This window comes from Camelus ferus, chromosome 4 (genome assembly GCF_009834535.1).
Source record: "Camelus ferus isolate YT-003-E chromosome 4, BCGSAC_Cfer_1.0, whole genome shotgun sequence".
NCBI lineage: Eukaryota > Metazoa > Chordata > Mammalia > Artiodactyla > Camelidae > Camelus > Camelus ferus.
In genome coordinates, this window is record NC_045699.1 from 19328151 (window position 1) to 19351013 (window position 22863).

General features: G+C 39.4%; 1 protein-coding gene across 3 annotated transcripts in view; it reads right to left on the reverse strand.

The window, feature by feature from the left end:
• The window catches only part of ADAMTSL1 (ADAMTS like 1), an 825910-nt gene that overhangs the window by 179811 nt on the left and 623236 nt on the right, over positions 1-22863 (reverse strand). For all 3 annotated transcript variants that reach the window (XM_032477631.1, XM_032477630.1, XM_014555590.2), the window contains 2 exons: positions 20413-20497; positions 6748-7046 (listed from right to left, as the gene is read on the reverse strand). In XM_032477631.1, the coding sequence (XP_032333522.1) occupies positions 6748-7046; positions 20413-20497 (384 nt within the window). The remainder of the gene's footprint in view (positions 1-6747; positions 7047-20412; positions 20498-22863) is intronic.

A 22863-nucleotide genomic window follows, 5' to 3' on the forward strand; every position in this document is an offset into this window, starting at 1 on the left:
AAAGCTCAAAAGCTTCCCACTAAAATCTGGGACAAGACAAGGATGCCCACTATCACCACTCCTATTCAACATAGTCTTGGAAGTCCTAGCCACAGCAATCAGGCAAGAGAGAGAAATAAAAGGGATCCAAATTGGAAAAGAAAAGTGTCACTATATGCCGACGACATGTTACTATATATAGAAAACCCTAAAAGGCCCATACAAAAACTACTAGAGCTGATCGAAGAATTCAGCAAGGTAGCAGGTTACAAGATTAACCTTCAAAAATAGTTGCATTTCTTTACACTAACAATGAATCAACAGAAAAAGAAAGTAAAGAAACAATCCCTTTTACAACAGCACCCAAAGTGATAAAATACCTAGGAATAAACCTAACCAAGGAGGTGAAAGAATTATACACAGAAAACTATAAACCAGTGATGAAGGAAATTAAAGAAGACTTTAAAAAATGGAAAGATACCTCATGCCCTTGGATTGGAAGAATCAATATTGTTAAAATGGTTACACTGCCCAAGGCAATCTATAGATTTAATGCAATCCCTATCAAATTACCCAGGGCATATTTCACAGAACTAGAACAAATCATAATAAAATTTACATGGAACCATCAAAGACATAGAATTGCCAAAGCATTACTGAAGAGAAAGAAAGAGGCTGGAGGCATAACTCTCCCAGACTTCAGACATTACTATAGAGCTACAGTCATCAAGACAGCATGGTATTGGTACAAAAACAGACATATAGACCAATGGAACAGAATAAAGAGCCAGAAATAAACCCACAAACTTTTGGTCAACTCATCTTCGACAAAGGAGGCAAGACTATACAATGGAATAAAGACAGTCTCTTCAGCAAATGGTGTTGGGAAAACTGGACAGCAGCATGTAAAGCAATGAAGCTAGAACACTCCCTTACACCATACACAAAAATCAACTCAAAATGGATCAAAGACTTAAACATAAGACAAGATATCCTAGAAGAAAATATAGGCAAAACATTATCTGACATACATCTCAAAAATTTTCTAGAAGAAATAAAAGCAAGAATAAACAAATGGGACCTAATGAAACTCACAGGCTTCTGCACAGCAAAGGAAACCAGAAGTAAAAGAGAACGACAACCTATGGAATGGGAGAAAATTTTTGCAAATGAAACTGACAAAGGCTTGATCTCCAGAATATAAGCAGCTCGTAAGACTTAATAAGAAACAACGAAACAACCCAATCCAAAAAAGGGCAAAAGACCTAAACAAGCAATTCTCAAAGGAAGACATACAAATGACCAATAGGCACATGGAAAAATGCTCAATATCACTAATTATCAGAGAAATGCAAATCAAAACTACAATGAGGTATCACCTCACACCAGTCAGAATGGCCATCATTCAAAAATCCACAGATGACAAATGCTGTAGAGGCTGTGGAGAAAGGGGAACCCTCCTACACTGCTGGTGGGAATGCAGTTTGGTGCAGCCACTGTGGAAAACAGTATGGAGATTCCTCAAAAGACTAGGAATAGATTTACCATAGGACCCAGGAATCCTGGTCTGGGCATATATCCAGAATGAACCCTACTCCAGGATGACACCTACACCCCAATGTTCATAGCACCACTATTTACAATAGCCAAGACATGGAGACAGCCTAAATGTCCATCAACAGATGACTAGATAAAGAAGAGGTGGTATATTTATACAATGGAATACTACTCAGCCATAAAAACCGACAACATAATGCCATTTGCAGCAACATGTATGCTCCTGGAGAATGTCATTCTAAGTGAAGTAAGCCAGAAGGAGAAAGAAAAATACCATATGAGATTGCTCATATGTGAAATCTAAAATAAAACCAAAAACAAACAAAGCATAAATACAAAACAGAAATAGACTCATAGACATAGAGTACAAACTTGTGGTTGCCAAGGGGACAGAGGGTGGGAAGGGATAGACTGGGATTTCAAAACTGTAGAATAGATAAACAAGATTATACTGTATATAGCACAGGGAAATATACACAAGATCTTATGGTAGCTCACAGAGAAAAAAATGTGACAATGAATATACATATATTCACGTGTAACTGAAAAATTGTGCTCTACACTGGAATTTGACACAACATTGTAAAATGATTATAAATCAATAAAAAGTGTTTAAAAAGTTCTTTTTTTATTGAAGTATAGTCAGTTTATAATGTATCAGTTCGGTGTACAGCATAGTGTTTCAGTCATACATATACATACACATATTCGTATTCATATTCTCTTTCATCACAGGTTACTATAAGATATTGAAGATAGTTCCCTGTGCTATACAGCAGAAACTTGTTGTTTACCTATTTTATATACAGTAGCTAGTACCTATAAATCTTGAACTCTCAATTTATCCTCTAAGCTTTTTCTGAGCTTCAAAACTTTAATTTAAATAGATGATGGCCAGTTCAGGGTGGGGCATTTGAGATTTATGCTAGACACTGAAGATATTCCATCATATTCTGTAATTCTGACTACAGGATGTTCTCGTGGTTGCAGCTGGGATGAGCCACTTGAAATTCATGGTATGATGATATAGCAAAACATTTCACAAGAAATTATTGATATTGTCACTGATACTTCCCACTGGAATAGTCTGGCATTATTAAGGTCATGATGACAAGACGCTGGATGAGACAAACTCTTCCAGACAGACTCCAGAGCTGTGGTTCTGTTTGAAATAAAGTTTCTAATTCATTTGCCTACCTGGTGGTATTCCAGAGATTCTAAATATTGCTCGAAAATGAAATCTGTTTTGGCTTTAGTCAGCTATTGAAAACCTTATGAATTTGAGTTGACAATCCCTGAGGCAGGAAAGGACCACAGGGTTTTTTGTCATTTGCCTTACTTGAAAGGGTATGCTTCAGGGGCGTCTGAGGGGTGTATGAGTGATAGGACCTCTTTCCACTTTGTGAAACCCTTGTTTGTAGAACTGAGGTTCTTTCAAGACTGCAAGGAATGGGGTCACAAGGGTTAAAGTTTTTAAAAGGACATCAATAATCTTCTAACTTAGACATGTAGAACACATTTACATGACCTCAACCAATAATCTTAGATCAGGATAAAGATCACCTTCAGGGTGCTTAAGTGCTGACATTAAGAAGCATTCTATTGCCTTGGGTTACCAAAGGGGAAAAGGGGGAGAGAGGGATAAATTAGGAGTTTGGGATTAGCAGATACAAACTACTAAATATAAAACAGGTTAACAACAATGTCCTACGGTATACTATAAGGAACTATATTCAATATCACGTAATAACCTGTAATGAAAAAGAATATATATATATAGTGTATAACTGAAAAGAAGAGAAGCACACACAAAAAGGAAGCATTCTAGAGTTACTACATTCTCATCTAACACTTTCTAGAACAATGCCCTCGGCTTCCACAACCCTGTGTGTTCAGGGTCTGCTGTCATAAGGGCCAGTGGCCTCAGCATTCCTCGGTGGGGCTGGAGTTAGGGAGCTAAGGGCAGAGCTCTGTCGTGATGAAGGAGTATCTGGGACCAGCCCTGTGGCCAACACACAAGGCATTTTTGTGGCATGAACGAATGAAATGTCTAAAGGGCAGGGTGTTCCAAGCACAGTGTGCAATTTAGGCCAAGGGGTGGTGGGAATGAGGGCCTGGAGGAAGGAATGTGGAATAAGGGAGTGGCCCTCAAATGGGGGGCGTGGGAACTTGGAGGAGGGAAGACCCGTGAAGACTTCACCTGTTAGTTCACAGGACACTTGGCTCAGGGGAGTCAGGCCAGAATGTGAGAAGTGAGCTCACGAAACTTGTGTTCTTTCCAAATGGGCTAGTTTATGCTTTGAGGACATTTTAAACCAGCAACGAACACATTTAAAGACCTTCCTTTCTGATTCTGAGGTTTTCTTTCTTGACAGAAGCATAAGGAAGAGGGAACAAGAGGGACAGGATTTCACCTTTTATTCTTGCTGAAGTCAATGTCCAGTTTTGCCTCAGCTAGATTTTAATGTCAATTTTACCATCTAGGAGGCCAGTATAATAAAGCTGTTCAGGTTCAAATCCGCTCTCCTTGACCATATCTATCAGTTCACGAACGGGAAATTAAAATATAATAAGGAAGTGATAGTGGGACACAGGACACAGATCTGAACAGGTTAGGCTCACTTTCCGCCTTCCAGAAAATGGGATTTTCAGTGTTTATATCTCCCAGAAGAGCATCATTGTTACATAACATTTGACGACAGTGTGGGGAAACTCAGCCATCAACTCCAGCCTAAATTACTAACTAGTTCCTTCTGGTTGTTCCCAATGCTAAGTGAAAGGTTAATTTCGTGTTTATCCAATTCCATTTCTTGAGATGACAAAAACAATAAAATTAGCTTGACCGGTCTTATCACCCCAAATTGATTTATAATCTATCTGTTAATCCAGCATATTTTTGATTGGCTTCAGCAGCAATGATTAAAAACATATATAGCCTTGTGGGTTATAGTCTAGTGACAGATCAAAGTTGGTAATACAATAAAATGTTACTGCCAAACAATGACTTCAAAATATACGTCTCGTACCCTTAAAGAATTTTTAGTGTGTATGGACATCAACACGGACCATAGAAACTCATATACTTTCACCGCTTTGGAATTTTCAACTCTATCATCTCAGGCATAGATATACAACTGTAGGTAAGTGTTCACAGTTGTTGACACTTAAAGACCTAAGACATTTCAGTCACTTCACACTGCCTTGGGTATAAATAATATCCACTTTATGTTATACAAAGATGCTTGGTTCCTGTAAGCAGAGATCAATTATATATCAAATACACAAATGTCATTTCCAAATCATCATTTCCCGAAAACATTTTAAATTAAAAACATCTGGCATACTCTTGACACTGAATTTTACACCCCTAGTTGATCAGCAGAATGGTGAGAATCTTAGAGATAAAGGTATCTGGTTATTTACATATTCCATTACTGCATCATTTTCCCCATCTGCTCATAAAGCTCCAGGCTTGACTTATAACTGACAATCATAACTGAAAAAAAAAATTATGATCTCTCAAAGTACATTCGTTTTAACCAGAGATTGTGATCGTTCCATTCAGGTGATCATGGAAACTGGGGATAAACACACACCATCTGAACCCTTGAATCATTCATTAGATTGGAAAGAAGCCACTGTAGCCACCGGCTGTGGCCTTTCCACCTGACCTCTCAGCTCCTACCCAGGCTCGGAGATCATCAAAGCGGATTTCACACTTCTCCCTCATTAAGCACGGAAGAAGAGATGTTCTCACTGTGAGTGGGAGCACCACAGGAACGCAGATTAGCTGAGTTCCAAGAAACTGTCTTCCAGAATCAGATGGAAAAATTGAGGTTTTAAAATAACAGGCTCTCCATTAAAATACTTTGGAACCCCACGGTTTGAAATTGGAAGACTTAGAAACAAATGAGAACTTCGAGGTCAAGACTAAAAAACACGGATAAAACGACCTGATGGAGAAAACTGATTCTCTGCTTCTACTTGTTCCACAATCTGCTCCTTTTCAACTGCATGTAAACAATGTGGGCACGTGTATTCTTACATTCCCAGTCATGATGAGAGATGCTTTTTTAAAAGAGTTTCCAAAATGTCATGGTTTAGAAAACAGTTTGGGAAATAATTTAAATATATATATATTTTTATACCAATTCAGTAAGAAACTATGCTGAGAATGCAGAACCTTAGCTTGACAAAGGGGTTACTGACAGCCACCGAGAGGGATTTGATGGGAAGTCAGCCAGCACGTCATCGCCTAGCAAAATCTCTTGGGAGTAGACGTGAGACGGTGGTGATACCAATCTAATGTATTTTCCATAGCAGTACAAAAGGTCATAATCTTGAAGAATTAACTGTTGATTTAAAGGCCTTCTCCCACTACAGTTCCATTCATAATACCTGAAATAAACAAAACAAAACAAAACACCTGGACTACACCTAAGAGAAACAGGTCAATATACATGGGAACGTTTAACATTATTTAAATAATATTCATCTGATGAGAAAGCTTCAGGAACTTTCTAAGGGCTTAAAGAAGTGTGGTTTGATGGAAAGACTTTAGACAGAGAAATAAATAAATTTATTAGCCGTCCCAACTGTCACTCACTAGCTATGTGATCTCGAAGAAGTCACTCAGCTTCTTTGTATCTTAGTTTTCTCATCTGTCAAATGGCGGTGGGGTCAGCCTGGCGTCAGCCTGTCATCTTTAAACTCCTTTCCAGTTCCTGGTAACCACAGTGTTAACTGCCCTTTACACCCTGTCCCCGAGGGGATCAGCTGAGTAAAGCAGAGGGACGGCAGCCTGTTCCCAGGAACAGCAGACGCTTGTCGTCTTGGGTCTTGGTTTGTACCACACGCACTGAGGCAAGGGCGTAGATAAATGAAACTGACCGTTGACAGCACTGCCAAGTCGGTGTCAACTGTGTTTCTCAGTCAGATACCCTCGGATAGAGTGCAACAAACCAGAGTGACAGCTCAGAGTAACAGCATTAGTTGTGTCCACTCATAGCTGACAGTCTGAAAGCCACTCAAGCCAAAGGAGAAAGACATCTGTGTTTCATTCAGAACGCTTTACATTTAGATTGGCTTGCTCCCTTGACTTACTGGTCTTGGACTAGAGGCAGTCGTGTGACATGGTGGCATGCAGGGAGGGAAGTGACAGAGAAAGGACAAGAAGATGGCGAGGATCCAAGCCAGGTCCCCCCGCCTTACCTCCTCCACACGTCTCGGAGCACGTGGTGAAGCCCTGGTACTCCCAGTCGTAGAGCTCGTCGACATCCTGCAGGGCACGCAGGAGGGTGCTCTCTTCCGGGGTCAACTCCGTAACATCTCCGTGGCAGGGTCCTGCGTAACAGGGGCGCTGGGATGCCGGCCTGGGCCCTTCACACTCGTCGACAGGCAGGTCAGCCACGGATTGGGAGAAAGACAGGAGCACCTGGCACCTGACTATTCGCACCTGGGTCCCCATACCACAGGTGACCGAGCAGGCCGACCAGGCCTCTGGGACGAACCTGCAGTCCGCAAGCAAACAAGAGGACAGGATGAGAAGCCCCAAGCCGGAGACCGTGGACAGCGTTGGGGGCTGCATCCCGCTGGCTACCGTTGCCCAGTGCTGTGCCCGGATGTGCTCAGGGCTCCACCACTCTGCTCTGTGATGGGCGCTTCAGTGTGGCTGATGAACTCATCTGGCCCTGTTTCTGGATTGGTCTCTTCCTGAGTGTCATAGGAACTCCCAGCTGTAAGACATTCCAGCTACATACCACCTGCTTTCTCCCTGCTCTGCACCCACAGTGGCAGCTCTTCCGAGTAGGGAATTGGTTTCTTCTCTCTCAATCTAAATCCCAGCACTTGTGCCTCTTGCAAGATGCTGGCTATTCTTATAGCAGACCAATACTGATACTAAAAACTAAAGCAAAATAAGCCCTTAGAGATATTTAAGGAAGTAAATTTTTTTTTTTAGTCTGGATTTCATATTCTGTAACTTTCTTTGCTTTTCTGCTCAATGTGCCTCCCAAGATTTATTTATATATAGAAAGAAGGCTTTTTTTTTTTCTGTAAGTTTCCAAGAATGGTGCAAAGCCTTGTTCCTCACACATTCTTTGAATTAGTCTGGACTGCAATGCTTTTTATATCATAGAGAAAAGCCATGCTACGAATTTAAATCTGCAGGCATGTCACAGCAAATGAGAGAGCTTCTGCATTTGTACTGGTCTGGTCAACAGCCTCTACCCCCTCCCCACCGAGAGAACCACATGAATGAGAACTTGGTTTTTCTCTGAGTTTCTCCAGAATGTAGGACAATATCCAAATTCTGGGGTAAAAAAAGGCTTTTTTCCTCCCACTGATCAATAATGGTCAAAACAGCAATGACCTTGAGAGGGGCCTAGGGAACAGCTAACATTTTTTAAAAGTACACGTAAGAATCTGGAGAAAGGACTTTGGAATAAAATTTTTAATTTTTCCACGATCCTTCTGCTTTCTCACAGGGAGTCATGCTGCGGAGGCACGCAAACCTGGCTCTTTAACCTTGGCTTTGGCAGAAAAGGAAAGAACTGATAAGGCGGTTATAGAATTAAGTCCCAGCAAGTGCAAATGGTTCCTATCTAGTTAAGGGAAACTGAAATTCTAACAGGAGACCAATCCAACTTTTCAAATGGGAAGAGGCACAACAAAGATGTGGCCTGGGTCTGGGCCGTGTGTGGGGCAGGGAGACTGGCCAGGAGAGCCAAACTTATATGTCTGAGGCATGGAAGGAACCCTTTCGAGAAAGACCTGATGTCTGATGTTTTGAAGAGTCATCCATCTCCTAGGAGAGAATGAAGGTCACATACAACCTTGTCAGGGAGGTGGATGAGGGAGGAAGGGCCACTCAGAATTATTTCCAAGAAATTCTCATACAATATCACCTCCCTCTTTCATTTCTGAATTCTTAACTCCATCTTCTGGCACCAAGAGAACTTGGGTGGGGAAGGGTGGAAAGCATCCTAAAAGATGAAAAAGTCTCTCTCTCTCTAAGTAATGCTACTTGCAGCAGTTTTTTAGAAATAGAAAACCAAAATCAGCAATCAAAATAATTTTAACCCTCTTATTACACATTCACATATATCTGCCTGGGTCCTGGAACAAAAATCGTGACAAATACACCAGCACTGAATTTTACAGGCGCAGACAGAAAGGAAAATGCATGCAAACTATTTTGTAGACGAGAGAAGCCCAAAAGCAAATGATAAGCTTTCCAACTCTGACAAGAGTGTGATGAATAATGTCCTATAATAATGTGGTGCTGAACTGTGTTTCCAAATAAAAAAAGATGACAAGATCTCAGAAAGAACAGCACTCTATTGGCTTCTCCCATACAGCAAGCATCACTGTTCTGTCCACAGTAACAGCCCTCCTCAGTGACCATGACAAGAAACCAAGGATCAGATAGCTTTTCTGGTAAAGGGCCAGATAGGGAATATTTGAGATTTTGTGCAACTCTGTTGTTGCCACACTCAATTCTGTGAAAGTGGCCCTAGGCAGTATGTTAACAAAACAGGTGTGGCCGTGTTTCAGCAAAACTTTATTTACAAAAACTGGAGTAAGAAGATGGGACGGGTGATGGAAGGGTCTGAATACAGTCTGTGGGCTACAGTTTCCCAACTCATGCTACAGAACGCTTACTGGGGATCCCGAGCACACTGAAATTCATGGATAGTCTTCAAACTTCTTTGAGGTCTCTTGTTTCCACCTTTCCCCAAAAATATAAGCTTCCACATGTGACAAGTAGCTATACAGATTTGTTTTATTTTCCAGATTAAAAGTGAGTCCCAGATGAACTCTAATATGTGAAGGACACACAAACGGAACCCTCAGCTCCCCGTGCCTATCAGGGGAGCCACTCTGCATTTGCTCCCTGTCCAGGGCTAGGAAGACACACCAAAAGCATACAAAGCAGAAAGGGTGTGCTACCAGGGCCCTGTGAACTCGGCGCAAAGACTGAGACTTGTTATTTTAAAGCAGCATCGAGAAGAGAAGAGAAGAGAAGAGAAGAGAAGAGAAGAGAAGAGAAGAGAAGAGAAGAGAAGAGAAGGGAGAAGAGAAAAGAAATGTGTGTGTATTTTTGACTATCTGGATACTTAGGGTTAATCTGCTTTATGTCTCCCAAGTGAGAATCTTATCAAGCGTCAAATAGCCTTACTGGCTTATCTCCCAACCCACTATCCTGAGGTCTTCATCAAGTTCACACCAATTAAGAACAATTTGGTCTTTAAGTGGTGCTGTCCTTTGGCAGTCATTTTAATTTCTCTAGTGCATACACTGGATGATATAATATTCTCTCTCATGGAAGGCAGGAGATTATATTTCAAAAGAAAAATATCTAATAGTGCAAATGGCCAAGTGAATAATAACTGTTTTTCATATGAAACTTTCCGCCACATCCCTAGATCTCTCAACTCTGTATTTACTATCTTGAGCTTTCTGGCCCCAAGTGGGAGGAAGGAAGGTCAGGGAGAGGGCAGTCAAGTGAGGAAGGAGCTTTAACTGCAACGCTTAGAAGACTCATCTTGAATAGTTTTTGCTGAGTTAGAACCTTTCAAGTGGGGATTTTAAAATGGAGTCAGCATGGTTTTTAAAATCAGTATGTTAATCATTTTCATGTACAAATGTACAGTGTATTATTGAAGTTTAATTTGGGTAATTTAAAAATTCTTTTTGTTAGCAGCACCATGACCACATGAATGAAGAATGGCTTGGATAAGTGAGTTCTTTAGAAAATGGACTTGAGCTTCAGAAATGATATGATTTCTGCATTTAGTTTTCCCATCTCTAGGGTAAAACCAACAAACAAAACACTGGCAAAGAAATAATTTAGGATTCCGCCTAGACTTCTGTTTACAAGCTTAATTGTTCATCTCACTAATAAAATGCTTATCCTTTAATTAGAAAGATTACCATAGTCCCTATTATGAAATAGAAAACAGAGATAATCAAATTCACTTGTAAAATAACCAAAGTGGGTTACTTTATTAGTGGCTATTATGGAGTCAGAAGCAAGGACTGAAGTCATAAAAACAATCACTTTCTTAATATGATGCTAAACAGAAACAATTCACTCTTGGTTAGTCTCATGTCAGTGCAGATATTAGCCAGAGTTAACTCCAGTTTTTGCACACATGGTCTGATATGTAACTTTTCCTTTTCTCCTCTTCTTTTTCTTTCTCCTCCTCTCATACCCATTTGTTCAAAAAGATCACCGGGATTATTTAAAATAAGAGTAGCTCTATAATTGTGTTATTTTGATGCTGTTACTAGCCTCACTTCACTCTCCAGTTTCAAAATGCAAATTGAAAGCTGCAGGAAATTCCATTAGAAATACTTGATTTTGGTTTAGTTTTCAATCATACAACATTTGAGTTATAAATTGATAGGGGCTGTGGATTTATTTTTCCTCTTTCTTTTGGTGATTTTAGGGTGAAGGGGAGAGGAGGGAATGAACTGAATAGTGTAGGAAAAAATTATGAAAACTTTAAAATGGACCCAAAAGATGACTGAGTATTCTGTTAAGTGTGTCCTTCCTAGTTACTTCAGTCTTTCGTTGACAGTGAGTTATTTCACCACTCTATAAATTGCAGAAAATTGATAATGAAAATGATTCTTGCCCATAGAAATGTAGATGAACCGTGTCTAGAAAAATGCAATTGGTTGCCCTGTGGATAGACTTATTTTACATCTATCTGTAAATTCATTTCAGCATTCTTATTTGCCTAAATATGTTTGGTTCTTTTACATTTCCTTTGAATTGTTTGTAATATCTTCCTGGTCTCCTCATGAATTAATGAAGTAAATACAACATATGACAGATGTTTATTTTATATTTGCATGAGATTCATGGTTATTCCCTTTCTAAAATTTTCTCTTTTAACTAGAGGCCATAGAGGGATCTGGAGAAGAGTATATTGGAAAAATAAAATGCTGTATAAGTAATTCCATAACAAATTAACCAGGAAGTCTTTTACATAAACATGTCATTGTGGGGGGGGGGGGGTGCTGAAAAAAATCATCATATGCTATTGGTAAAAATGGTATTTCATATTACCTCATCTTATTTTTAATCCAGTCTTTCTCTATTCTTTTTTGTTAGTTTTGAAAAGCTCGTTCTTCTCCTGACTGTGGACAATCCTTGAGACAGTAAAATCTTTAGGAAAAGGTGCAGTTACCTAAACCTAGCTGGGCATTTGGGCATCTGGACTAAAGAAGCATTTGGATCTGTGAAGAAAAAAAAAATGTTTCTGGGGGAAAGAAACTCAGAAAGGGAAAGGGAAACACGTACTTTCACCTACTTCCTTATTTAGTTATTCAATGTCTCTCAATGAAATTAAAAGGAAAGACTTTGGGGGGAAAAAAAACCCCCTCCAAACTAGTAAACAAACAAAAACCTTTGGAATGCTACAAAGGGACTGTAATTGAATCACTTTAGGAATTTTAGAATTGCTTGTAAAATCCATCATACTAAGACAAACTTAGAATGATTATTTAAAAATAGAGCTTGAGCATTATAGTTTTGAGAGAACACTTATCCAAAATATGCCTCCGCATTCACTGAGAACCACACCTAAGTCTTTCCAAATAAATGAGAATCGAACTTATTGTGAAAGATCTTTAGTCAAGGATACTTGATCTGCATGTGGAATTATGAAAATATTTCTCAACTGCTGTTGTTAGCTTACAGCTGTCTGGAACTGCAAATAATTCAAATAATTTATGCTGGTTATGCAATACATGTTGAAGTCTCCAAGCAAAATTTTACAAAGGTGTCCAGGACACCACTCTACAAAGCATCTAATAGCACCACTTTTTTCCATAGGTTCCTCAAATCCTTAAGTGTCATGCCTGAGTTATGAGAGTCTTCAGCACTGGAAGGCACCCGGTAGTATCACCAAGAATAGAACAGTTCTAGAAATTAACATGACAAAACAAATGACAATTTTGGTGCAGTCACCAATACAACTATCTGGAAAAAACAAAACAAAACAAAAATAAAAAAACAACCCAGTGATTGTCCTGTGTAGTGCTGCTAACCAGTGATGTGAAGAAAGGACCCAATACTGTAACACTCTGCAGTGGGAGTGTTATCTTTAGAGGTATTTTCCACGCAGCTAACTTCCTTTTCTCATGATAATGATGCCCTTTTGGATTGAGAGGCAGCTGGCCTCTGCAAGAATGCCTCAATGTCTTTCTTGCAGAAATGCTCAGTGCTGGAAGTGGGGGAAGAAAGGCTGACTGCATTAAAGAGCACATTTTCCTTTCAAAGAGACTTTGTACTAGAAGGAAATGCTGTGGGAGATCAGAGTTCTCTCAAAGTTCCGATGAGTCAGAGATGACTGGGCTCTTTCAAAGTCCAGGACCTCATACATTCGAGCACTGTGTTCAGCTCATCTTGTAGGTCTCATCCACCTTCCTGCACTGTGGTTCCAGACAAGGTATTAGGAGGAGTCCTACTAAAGGAGGGACCTTACTGACCATCAGGAGGTTGTTCTTTAACAATAAGAGAAAAGCCAGCAGCAGAGAGACAGTGAATAATCAGTGTTTAAAGGGTATTGGCCCCACACTGCTTGGGATTCCCAATAAATCCAGTCCTCAAAATTATCTTGTTCCCAATAGCATCCAGCACACCTGATCATGCCTTTTTTCTCTAAGTACTTTCTTCTCCTGACTTACATGACACCTAGCGCTCCTGGTTTTTGTTTTTCTTTTCTGGTCATTTCCTACACAGGCTCCTTTTCTAGATTCTTCTCCTTTCCTCAAGTTAGACTCTCCTCTCCATTTTCTTATAATAGTGATCAGTCTTCAACAATCAAGTGTGAATCTTTCTGGAATAACTATCTCCTTTACTAGGCCAAACCTCTGTGAAGGCAGAATTCACATAATAGGTGCTCAATAAATACTTTTTTTTTCCCCAAATGAATAAGTGAGTGGATAAATAGGAGGGTAAGCGTTGATGTCATGAGGGATTTGATATTGGGCTTCTTCTTGAGCCCAAGATGAAAACCAAGCTAGATAAAGAAACAACAGCTAACAAAAAAACACCTGCACTCTAATGTTCACAGCAGCACTATTTACAATAGCCAAGACAAGGAAACGACCTAAAGGTCCACTGACAGATGACTGAATAAAGAAGTTGTGGTATATTTATACAATGGAATACTATTCAACCATAAAAAACAACGTAACGCCATTTGCAGCAACATGGATGTCCCTGGAGAATGTCATTCTTAAGTGAAGTAAGCCAGAAGGAGAAAGAAAAATACCATATGATATCACTCATATGTGGAATCTTAAAAAAAAAAAAAAGACAAATGAACTTAAATATAAAACAGAAAAAGACTCACAGACATAGAATACAAACTTGTGGTTGCCAGAGGGGAGCGGGGTGGGAAGAGACAGACTGGGAGTTCAAGATTTGTAGATACTGACAGGTATATGTTGAATAGATAAACAAGTTTATACTGTATAGCACAGGGAAATATATTTAAGATCTTGTAGAAGCCCAGGGTGAAAAAGAAAATGAAAATGAATATATATATATTCATGCATGACTGAAAAATTATGCTGTGACACCAGAAATTGACACAACATTGTAAACTGACTGTAACTCAATTAAAAAAAAAAAAAAAGAAAGAAACAACAGCTTAAAAACTCAAAGAAATTAAATCCTACTTTTCAGTTCCAGGCATTAGCATGGAAAAATCCAAAAAGCTCTTCCTGTTTTAGAAGTTTCTCATGATCTTTTTAAAAGTTATTGTGCCCAAATTTCGTAGCTGTAGTGGGTTTATTTATTTTTATTTCTTATAGCTGCCCTTGAGCAGTCTGTGCTGGCCTCTGTTCATCCTGGTGGGGTGCTAGGTTATCCTGTAGCTTGAGGTGTTTCAATCCTGTGTCTCTCATACTTCAGTTAAATCTCAGTAAAAATGCTGTTTTGTAGAATAAAAGGATTTGAGGGCAGCTCTGAGCCACAGGCTGCCTTCAGTAATTTATGCATGACTCTGGTCTAACATTGCTTTATTATACAACCAGCTACCCAACAGTGAAGGCTCCGGAGCATTCTGGAATTGTTCCTAGGTTACAGGAGCCCAAGGAGAACTCCTATTTTTCTGTCTACGCTTTAAAACTCCATACACACAGAGCCTTGGGAAAAAGAAAGACCACTAACTGTACGTAGCAGATACAGATGGAGCCAAATTATTCTCTTCACAAATGAAAAATGAGACTATTGAAGGAGAAGTAATAAAACGGCCACACTTAGGCTAACAGATTGCTTATTCTTATGTTTGCCCTTAAAACGGTCAACTAACCTGACCGACTGGTTGCTACTCACAGCTCCAGGCCCATTGCTAAAATAAAGCTATTAATTCTACTGTTTCTATTTAATTCCCGTAATCAACAGTAATAACCATGCTTGGTCTCTGAGTCATTCTCCAGGGAGAAGGTCACAACATTGTAACCTTACAAAATAGCCTGAATTACCAAGACCACACCTTGGGCGCTTATAAGATAGAGATTGAAAGAGTGACAACCACTAGCCTTTACAAAGTTGGTCACCTGGAGACACCATGACCACTCTGAGTCTTCTGAGAAGAAAATAATTCTGTTGATTGTTATCGATGCTTTATTGTTTAAGCTATGGCTATTTAATCACCCTGCCCCATTCCCAAGGTGGGTTCACAGTTTTGAAGGCACTAGCCTGCTGTGAGTCCCCTTTGCCTGGCAAAGTAATAAAGCTGCCTCTTTTCTTCTAAGCTCCAAGACCCTGTCTCTGAGTTTCTGTTTGGCTCGTCAGGGACGGCGGCCGATCTTCCACAACACTTTGACACTCGTTTCAGGCCACCTTTCTCTCCATTGCTTTTCTGATCCATATGAATAGAAAATGATTTAAAAGTTTGGTTTTCCTGAAGGTTAGTCTGATTATTTAAAAAGCCATGTCCTGGGGACTAAAATGCCATTATAGCTTACAATGCTATTAGTGCATTTGGAGTTCTCAGCTTAACAACAGAATGTAGATTTTAAGTCATATTATTTCCCCTGACTTTGATAAAAATCTAAAATATTGTAAACTCGGAATACTTTTCATGAACTATTTCTTCTTCACATGGACTGGAATTGGTTTATCTTGCAATTTTGTCAAGGTTTCTTTCTCTTAATTCAACAAGTTTGGCAAAGCTTTCCAAGGAAAAGTTCAGTTCATTAAAAATGACCTTAATGGACTTAACATATATTGGTGGTGACAGGGTCCATGCTTTATTTTGGCACACAAGGATCCCATTAATTTGTCTCTGCCACTCTCTAGGGCTCAGCTGAGCAATAGTTCAGATTTAGCTCGGAAAGTAGCTGTAGCATGAGCATTAAGTGGAGACAGTAGGTGGGGCTGACAATTTTTGAACTTCTTGGTTCTTTGCAATAAAGGCTTTTTCTAATGATTACATTAAAATGGCTCTGCCGGCTCTTTTGAATTTGTTACTGGTTTTTCTGTCTCAGCAAGCTAGGGGATCAACTGAATATAACTCAGAGTTGCGAGAGGATGCTTTTCCACTCAAGCTTTCTCTAAATTTTCCTTATTAATTTTGGCAGTATGTTATAGATTTCTTTTTGCTCAAATGAAAGTACCTAGCCCTTGTCCCTTTGTATAAATTCTTGGTAAAATTCAAAGTGTGACCCTTACTAGAGAGTCTTCAAAGAGTCTCAGCAAGAGAGCAGAGATGCAGGGAGAGAGTATTAACCGGGGAACCACTAGCTGAATTTGGGGTTATTTGTCCTTACTTGTGGTTCTCTCACATGCTGTATGATACAGCCTGCATGAGGCACAGATAACACCTGTCTCAATTTCGCCAACTGTAAATGAGTGATTGCTCTACATTCTCTAGGAAGATGAATGATGCTCGGAATGGCCCAATCATAATCACAGTTAACACCTGAACAGAGTTTCCTGTCTACTCCGTAATCTGCATATAACTTAATCCACTCGATAGCCTTATGATGCAGACACCATTATGTTCATTTCTCACACGAGGAAATGAAGGCCTATGGGGTTAAGGGACTTGTTCAGGGTCCCCAGTTACTACTGGGGGATCCATGAGTCACACCTAGGAGATCTGTCACTGGAGCCCACACTTTGGACCACTGTGCACGCTGCTGCTCTACGTGTAGCTGTGGTCAATAATTAGAGTGTTTTTCCTGTGATTCCAGTAGGGCTGTATTCCTGTAGGAGCACACACACACACAGACTCGCCCTCTCTCATCAACTCACTGTTGGCAGCATGATGTATCTAAGCAAAATTTCAAATTTTAGGAAATGATTTGTGGTTTTAGTGATCTATTTTCAACATCAAGGTAGCAATCACCAAGGTACACCTACCGATAACAAAATATCTGATAATTTGCTATGTAAAAAGATCTAATCATCTTTCCTCAGGAGCTAGTTTTGCTGTCAAAGTCAGATGCACATAAGTTCTATCATAATCTGCCAAACACCCGTTCACATTTACATCCCCCTAAACCCTTTCCATGTATATTACACTCCTCTTTCATGCATTTCTCCTGTTTGTGCATCAACACATGTACTAGCTTGACTCTCTTAAAATTGTAGCTCCTAGGAACATATAGCAGTGGAAAGAGTTTGGGAATTCAATAAATAATTCTCCTACACTCCTTGTGAAATCAGTAACACTACCATGCTGTGCACACCCAGACATCAAATGGCATTTCTTAAAAATAGCTAGCTCATTTGTTGAATCTGTGGATGACTGGCCAGTACTCAACACGCTGGTCACAATCTTATCATTCCTGTGGTAAGAATGTACTCAAGGTTTCTTGAGGGCAAGGACGATTGGGTTTATTTTTACAATACCTGCACCTGGCACAAAGTCTGGCCCAGAGCAGGTGATTTATGAGTGAATTTCACTTCTCTCATTATGAGGTGCGAACAATTAGCTGGTCCAGTGACTCTCTAAAATTATCTAAAATACACAATCAGCCAGAGACTTTTTATATTAAGCATTCTGCTGCTGCAGAGGATATAAGGGATGAGAGCCATTTGAGTAGATGGGGAGACCAGAAAGGAAGGAGGTGGAAGTGAGAGAGGTCACTATCCTTATGGGGATAAAGCCTGATTCAGTGTGGCCGGGATGAGGCTTTAGCCTTGCCACATGGCAAGTCTCAAAATGAAACGCTTTTGTGTTTTTTATCCTGTAATTCTAATGCCAACCATGTTCTGCTTGAACATCCTTTATGTTGGTTTAATGATCTGCAAAGAGTGTTTACATTTCTCAATCTCAGGTGAGATGACTTGATTCTTAAGAGATATATCTTTACACACACACACACGATATTTCTTTTTATTTTCTGTGGCCAGAGATTCACAAAGAGAATGTAACTAAGGCACCTCATTTTGAGGATATGAACAGCAAAACTATCTGGATGCATTACCAACGTTTGATTCCCTAAATATCTTTTGGGGGAAAATATAAAAACACGTGTCACACAATTAACATTTCTAACCACTTAAAAAAAAAAGTGAATTCACATTCTTAACCACTGAGTTAAGCCATCCACATTCTCGGACAACTTACTGGGTATAAATATGTACTAATGTAAACATATGCTTAAATATTATATATTTAAATACTATTTTCAACAAGGCAAACAAGCCATTTAATGACTACAGGATCACCATGGTGACTCTTATTGGCTTTTCTTTCTGTATCTGATTCCTTGTGGGTTCTGCTCACACAGCTGCATGACAGGAATTTCCCTGTGCCTCTTATTGAATCAGCCCCATCACTAAGCTGATGCCATCTGGCATCCAGATATTACCACTGCCTTCTGCCTGCTTGCCTCCCTCCTCCTTCCTTTTTAAAATGGCTCACACCAAGGTTATTTATGGCAATACGTCTAGGGCTGGGGTATTGTGTTGCAGGACAAAAATGTTTTCCTAACCATGCAGTAAAGCTGCTCACTGAAAACCTAATAAGATGACTCAAGATTTTTTAAGTGCAAGATCAAGAAGGCACTCAGAGGACCACCCCGTTCTACCTCTGAAAGGACACACCGTTAAGGGCTTCCACCTGGTGTGCACCCAGGTTTGATAGTGGGATGGTTGGTTAAAATGACAGTGTTGGTAGAGTGGTACCCAAAGGAACCGCCTGTCTCCCGCGATTTGTTCTGAGCCATCCAAGCAGAACTCCTGGTGACTGAAGTAAATCTTGGGTGGGGTGGGGGAGGGGGGACATGGCTTCCCTAGTCCTACCTTCCTCTCCCTGGGATGACTTGATTCAGAGAGCAGAAAGTCTAGAAAGAGAAAGGCAGGGCATCTAGAGCATCCAGGACACCCCTTATCCTTATGCCTGCCTCCTTTAACACATCACACCTTACAGGCACTGGGTGGCTTATAGTGGCCTGAAGGAGTTAAGGAAATGAATAATTTCCTTCCTATCTCAAGTCAGATTAGGTTTTTTTCAAGAAGGCCACCTGAGTAATTTCCTGCACAGCAGAGAAATGAAAAATTTTCAGCCTTTATGTATTTACGTAAAATTTGCGTTGTAATCTTTAACCACTGCCTTTCCTCCAAAGTTCTGCATTGGTTAGCTGCTTCTTCTTAAAGTCTTTTCTCAAAGAAGTAGAAAATACATGCTGTAGCAACTTTACAGAAATAATCGATGTTTTGCTTATTGTCCTTTTAGGTAAGAAATGTGTCTCCTTATATATAAACCATGTTTCTGTGAAATCAAACGACTAAATACTATTTGTTTACAAGTGAACTTTGGTCATTGTACTAATCTGTATTTTGGATTTTTTTTTTTTTCAATTTCTTGATTTTTTTTTTAGGGTGTGATTCAGAGACACAATTGTGTTCTGGCAAACCGTATCAGATTTAGATTCAAACAGGATGAGTCAGAGAAGATTCTAAATTGCTTCTGAATATGTAGATTACAATGTTAATTTGGTAAAATTAAAACTACAGATTGAATTTGGAAACCATTTCATCTCCTGCATACTATATTGTGAGCTCCTGGAGGGTGGGTGACATAATGTGCCTTATGTACCAATGCATAGCACAGAGCTTAGTACTTGTATTAAAGAAATTAACCTAGAAAATCATCAGTCAGAAAAACTGCTTTGGTCATAAATGAAATTTCTCAATAAAGTGCTTTCCTATATTTTTAAAAACGATGTGGCAAATAGGCCTGTCAGTGTATTCTAGTAAGATCAATATATAGTTATTGGTCAGTCAATCAATCAATCTACGTTAGTCTCTTCCTTGTTTCCTCTTCTGAAAAATCTGTGCCTAGTGGTCTTACAAGTTTCATGGCCTTGATCATACTAAGCAGGTATGGCTCCATGAACAAACAGGGCAAAGACCTGGAATCCATCTGATACCAACCCCAGGAAGAAAGGGTAAGAAAAGCTAATAAACTTCCTTTGCCCTCAGATATATTTTTCTTTCTCTTTCATTTTTGTGAGTGGCTATATTGCAAAAAAGCTGGGAGGTAAGGTGGGTAAAAAGCTGCCCAGAATTTCCCATCAAACCTATGCTACAACATCAGATGCTGCCTGGACCTTCTCACCTCTGGCCCCTTGGCAAGAGAAAAGAGGATGTTAGATTTTGGAGAAGAGGGTAGGCACGACTCTTTCATTTTCCTAGTTCAAAACTGGAAAGTATTTAGAGAGCAATCATAAGTTTTGAGAAACACCTTGAAACTGATAAATTTCCAAAGTGACAGCCCCAAAGCCTCATTTTACCCTTAGTAAGAGGAGTACACTTAGTTCAAAACCCATGAAAGGCAGTCTTCCTCTAAACCAGTCAGCTTCAAAAGCAAAACAACTTGTGGTTTGAAAGCTTACGAGGGTTCTTCCGACACAGCGGCTCCTTCTTCTAGTTCTTGAGCTTGTTTGTACCATGGCAGCTTGGCCTCTACCGGAAGTTTTTCTGAGAATTAAGTGAATGCACACAAGAGAGAAGAAATAAGAATCAATGCAGAATTTCAGGGAAATTCCATTTTCTTCTCATCAGTTCTTGATTTTGCACTGCCTAGAAGTTACAATGTTGATAACTGCAAACAATATGTTTTTAGGTACATTTCTGCCTGTGATGATAGCTATATGAAGAAAAAGAAAATCCGATTTTAAAATGTTTAGTAACACTAGTCTTTGTGTATATGTGTCCCCTTTATTATGTTGAAGAGCAAAGGAAAGTCTTTTTATTACCAAAGTCATAACTCTAGGCACTCAATACGCAGTTAGTCATCAAAGTATCTTCACTATTGCCTGTTGAAAAGACAGAGCACTACCTACCTTTTAAAACAAACACAAAGTATCATAGGTTAATCATAATACTTTCATAACTTCTAACTTGTCTTTTACCTTTTGGCTAAGTGTGAACCATACCATATTGTGAAAAATAAAACTGCTACTCTGAAATTCACAAAATGTTGCTTGAGATATCTGACACATTCAGTGCCAACCCAAGGCTCACTGAACAATTGAACAGGAGCGACTTAGGGTCCACGATCCATAATTTGACTTGTTTTGCCCATTTATCTAGCTTTGACCAAACCATTCAGGATGAGCTTCCTAATTACTTCCTGGGGAAAAAATGTGGAAAGGAAAAAGAAAGGGAGATTATAAGTGCTTCTACAGAAGTAACTGCCAAGATCCCCATTCTGACGTATTTATTAGAATCATTTATAGGCATATTTCCCTTTATTGTAGGAGCCAGCGAAGCTCTATCACCATTTTATAACATATAATTGGAAAGATGAAAGAAATGTGTGTATATATGCATACACCATTGGATGACATAGCTTTTAATGATGTTTAGAAAGCCAGACTCACTACTTAGTTGTGAAAAATCCAGATTTTATTCTTGATGGTTAACCACAATCTGCTTTTCTTTCTCTGAAGTGGCTTTATGAAGATGAATGAATACAGAATTGACTATTTAAGTTAGGGGCATCACTTCTCATCCTCTATGTGCAGCAATTGTTTATGGTTAGAAAACAAAGCAAGTGAGAAGTATAAAAGCCAGCAGGATTTGCTAACATTTTGAACCCAGCAACATGGTTTCTAGATATACATCATTTTACAGCTAGCCCACCTCTCCCAGACAAATGACTCAGTCCACGAAGCCACCTGTGACAGCTCAGGCCATCCTTGCCTTTCAGTAATAAAGCACTCAGCATGACACCAATGGTAGGCTTGTAATACGTTACTGTCGTTTTGAACTGAACCCTGTCAGCTGTACCAGTGGCCACTTCCTCCTGCATTTGAGGATGCTGATGGAAGTCAAGAGGTGAAGATGACACTTGTGGAAAACTTACTATACGCCAGGCAGTGGGTTAAACAGCCTATTTGCATAATATCTCATTTAACCCTCACATGATCTCAGACATAGTTACTATTAGTATTATCCTCATTTTACAGATGAGGAAACTGAGGTTTAGAGAGGAACATACTGATTAACATGAATCAGGATTTCTGGTATATTTTGGGGGTTTTTGGTTTCCTTTTATACTGTTAATTTAGATTTCATGATACTGTTCACTCCCACCAAGGACAACCTACAGCATAACAAAGAGCTACACTGTGGCTTGTTTTCAGAGAAACTGAATGGTTTAAAGAAATAAATTAAGAAACAGATGGGAATCATCTTTAATCTTAAAAATGGGAGGAAGATTTTTAAAAAAATTTTTAAAGACTTGATTGTTTAATTTGACTAATTTTTTTCTTTTTTAAAATGGAGGTACTGGGGGTTGAACCGAGGACCTTGATCAAACATGCTACGCACACACTCTACCACTGAGCTATACCCACCCCCTGGGGAGGAAGCTTTTAACGGGGAGTTCTTCTAAATGGTTTGTGACTTCAGAATTTTCTATTTCACTGACACAGACTATAAGAATATTAGCAATGAAATCAGACGAGTAGTCAAGCTAACCTGAGAGACCTAGTATAGTAATACATCTTGCTCACTACGTAGAACTTTTCTAAAATTTACTTTTTACAAACTATTTACAGCATCTATTAAATTCCAATTTATTCCAATTCCTCTTTCCAATTATGATTCTGAAATCCACTCTCATGTTAATTTTTAAATTTTCAATATAAAAAGCAACCACTTTCTGTTTTGTTGGTTTGACGTATGAGGCGTCCCTATGTATTTCACGCTTAGCAAAGCAGACAGCCTTGGATTCACTACCTTGTTTTTAACAGCAAGCAATGTGGATAGTAAGCCACACATACTTCTACAATAGCTCTATAATATCTCCTTTCAGGCAGATATATCTGACATTTTTC